General features: G+C 50.7%; 1 protein-coding gene across 1 annotated transcript in view; it reads right to left on the bottom strand.

The window, feature by feature from the left end:
* LOC119094457 (fasciculation and elongation protein zeta-2-like) overlaps positions 1 to 345 on the bottom strand; it is an 8,695-nt gene extending 8,350 nt beyond the window's left edge. The window contains exon 1 of the mRNA XM_037217514.1: positions 289 to 345. Coding sequence (XP_037073409.1) covers positions 289 to 345 — 57 coding nt within the window. The remainder of the gene's footprint in view (positions 1 to 288) is intronic.
* Between the last annotated feature and the right edge of the window lie 2,951 nt (positions 346 to 3,296).

The following is a 3,296-nucleotide window of genomic DNA, read 5'->3' as shown; positions in this document are numbered from 1 at the left end:
CCCCCCTCTCCTATCAATGCTAGACTGTGATTAATACACCATATAACCCGCTTGCGCTAAAAAGTCAGTCTAGTTTTAGTACTCGGACGTGCCTCTCTATGCGGCCCCGCCCGACTGGCTGGGCCGCCGCCACGCGCGGGCGCCGTGCCCGACACAGAGTGCGACCTGGCCTCTGCGCGTCCTGCCGGCGGCGACGGCAGCGGCGACCCGCAGACCTACTTTTTGGCCTTCTGGCGCTGTTTGTCCGGCGGCGTGTCTGGCGGCGCCTGTGTCCGGCGCGCGGCGCACCCACGACCTGTACTGGTGGAAGTCGCACGAGAGCCACGGACCGCACTCGGACGGCATCGCTGGGAGACGAGCAGGCTGGTGGGTGGGAGACGAGCAGGAGCAGCTGGTGGGTGGCAGACGAGCAGCTGGTGGGTGGGAGATGAGCAGCTGGTGGGTGGGAGACGAGCAGCTGGTGGGTGGGAGATGAGCAGCTGGTGGGTGGGAGACGAGCAGCTGGTGGCCACACACGAGCGGCCGGTGGATGGGAGACGAGCGGCTGGTGGGTGGGAGACGAGCAGCTGGTGGATGGGAGACGAGCAGCTGGTGGCTCCACACGAGCGGCCGGTGGGTGAGAGTCGAGCAGCTGGTGGCCCCACACGAGCGGCCGGTGGGTGAGAGTCGAGCAGCTAGTGGTCCCACACAAGCGGCCGGTGGATGGGAGACGAGCAGGTGGTGGCCGAGGTCACAGAAGCAAGCGATGTTCTGTGAGGTTCTGTTGATGATGTTCTATTGATGACTGTTTTGTGTATTCCTTGTGGTTTGGTCACTGGTCTGCAGTTTGCTTGTTAAGACATGCATCAATTACGTCTTGCTAGGCATGGCTAAATTCATGATTCTAGACATACGTAGAAACATGAGCGTGACGGTAACAACACATATTGCACATGTAGCACACATATCGCATACAGATGTTTAGTCCATTTTTGCCAGTTGGTTAACATTACATGTACTCGTGCGCCCATAATTTGACATGATGTAAACTTGATCAAGTTTTACCCTTGCATCGCATCTATATACTCCAACATGCATCCAGACCTCACCAGAGAGTATGGAAGCCGGTTCCAGCAGCCTTGTGTGTCAGCTGACTGATTTGCAAAGGCCCCCAGTCTTAAGACCACGCGTCCGCTGCCAGCTAGCGTTCGCTTTTGGGTCCTATTGAATTTTTAATAATGCACCAAATACCCTATAGAAGTGATATACATCAATGGCAAGAAGAAATTACTGAAGCACTGCGGGAACAGTGACTTTTAACGGCTTTCTCCACAACTTCTGAACTCAATTGAAGACCAGTTGTCGGCACCGGGAAAAGAATTAGTAGATAATCACCGAAGCTTGAATTCCCTGCGAAGCAAAACGTGACGAGAATTTTGTGGCACTGCCCCTCTCTCGGCGGTACTCATTCTTAACGCATTCTGTGCTGTGAAGTACATTTTCTTAGTATGCAAATTGGAAGTTGCGGCATACTTGCCTGAATCATGTAGTATCTTCATGCTTGCTAAGAATTTTCTCTATGCCGCATGTCATTCGGCAAAGAGTTGGCCTTGACATTGGTCTTGAGGGCAATGGGTGGGTATTTGTGACTTTGTTGATTATGACAGTGTTTTAGTCAACGGGGCTGTGTTAGCAGTGTTTTATGATAGCGTTTTACCTCACAGATACACGAACCGGAAACAAACAATAAAGGTAACACTGATGAATTCCTTGGCATTTCACAAGGTCGAATAGCTGCCTTTCAGAATTACCTGCTGCCACTGACTCCGAAAAGCTGCTGCTCTTCCCTTCTTGTCCTAAAAAGTGAAATTGTAAAACTGTCTTGGTAGGCTCCGTTCCCTTCACGCACCTACCTCTGCACTGGCAGTTAAAAATCGCTGAGCGTCTCCGAGAACCCTTCATTACATTTAAATCACGCCTGGGTCAGAAAATCTCTGAATCTGACCCAGGGTCATGGGCACTACATGAGACACTTCCGCCCCCCCCCCCCCCTAATGCTGACTTGACCCACCCATCCCAATGCATACGAGATGAAGGGGATGCTGGGAACAAGAAATGTAGCAAAGTTAACTTAACTGTGGGTTCACTGTAGATACATAAACAAATTCCTATTATTGTCCTTTTAATTTTGCATCCAATAATATCGTTTAGGTACCTCATGTTCTTGAATGTCAACTCATGTTCTTGAGTGTCAACTCTTCTCTTGCAGCCTGGTCAACTCTGTTGGACCAGGCTGCAAATGTTGAAAGTTTTTCGCCAAATAAGACGGTGGATCGGGGCAACAAAAAGTGGAATGCAGTATGCACCGAGAGTGGGTCACCCAGATAACAGCTATGAAAACGTTTGGCTCAACGGCGACAAGCGTATTTGTCGCACAATCGTGACTATGTTGGCATTCGATCGCCAATTCAATTACAAAACACGGGCGGCGGTAGTCATCAGAGATTTCCACATCCATCAAATCGGGGCTACGAAGGATATCCCAGATGGGTCTCCTGATGATTCAGGACGTGCAACAGCTGAACCTGCCGCAGATGGTCGATTGCCCGGTCGATGTTGTTGGCGGTGATGCGTCCCAACTCGAGTCTAAAGGCGACCTTGACCTCTTCAAGGTCCGCTGGCTTGTTTATGTGAACGTGGTTCCTGAGATTACCCCGCAGCATACAGCCCGTGAGCGCCAGGCCGGGCGGGTGAGAAGCCATACCAAGGTACCGTACCATACCATACCATACCATACCATACCATACCATACCATACCATACCATACCATACCATACCATACCATACCATTCCAAATCCTAAACTCATGGTCATTCCAGAAAAAAATCCTCTCCTCCAATTAATCCAGCAAACACGGTCGGGCCACCCGGCACACGTGCGGTGAATCAGCGTCGTCGCGTCCTGCTGGAGCCACTCCTGGTAGCGACCGATCCCGTGAGGTCGCCCAGGGCCGCTCAGAAGCGTGTCAGAGCGGCGGCAATATAGCGCTCTGAGGTGGTGTTGACGTGATCTTTGTCGTTTTCACAGACGCGTCTTCTTCAGAGCCTCCATTTCGCCGATGCGAGATCAATGATGACTGCCATTGTTTTTTATCACGTTTTGCCATTGGATGTTATGCATTAATCCAATGTCATCGTAGTATCGATCGTGTAAGAAATACATTGGACATTGTTGAGTAAAACGTTGGTTCATAAGCCATGGGTGTATAGACAGTAGTTTCACATATATACAGTCTTTTTGTTTTACCTACCTAAGAC

This window comes from Pollicipes pollicipes, unplaced genomic scaffold (genome assembly GCF_011947565.3).
Source record: "Pollicipes pollicipes isolate AB1234 unplaced genomic scaffold, Ppol_2.1 Scaffold_4002;HRSCAF=4701_pilon_pilon_pilon, whole genome shotgun sequence".
In the NCBI taxonomy this organism is placed as follows: domain Eukaryota; kingdom Metazoa; phylum Arthropoda; class Thecostraca; order Pollicipedomorpha; family Pollicipedidae; genus Pollicipes; species Pollicipes pollicipes.
This window is presented reverse-complemented; position numbering and strand designations above follow the sequence as displayed.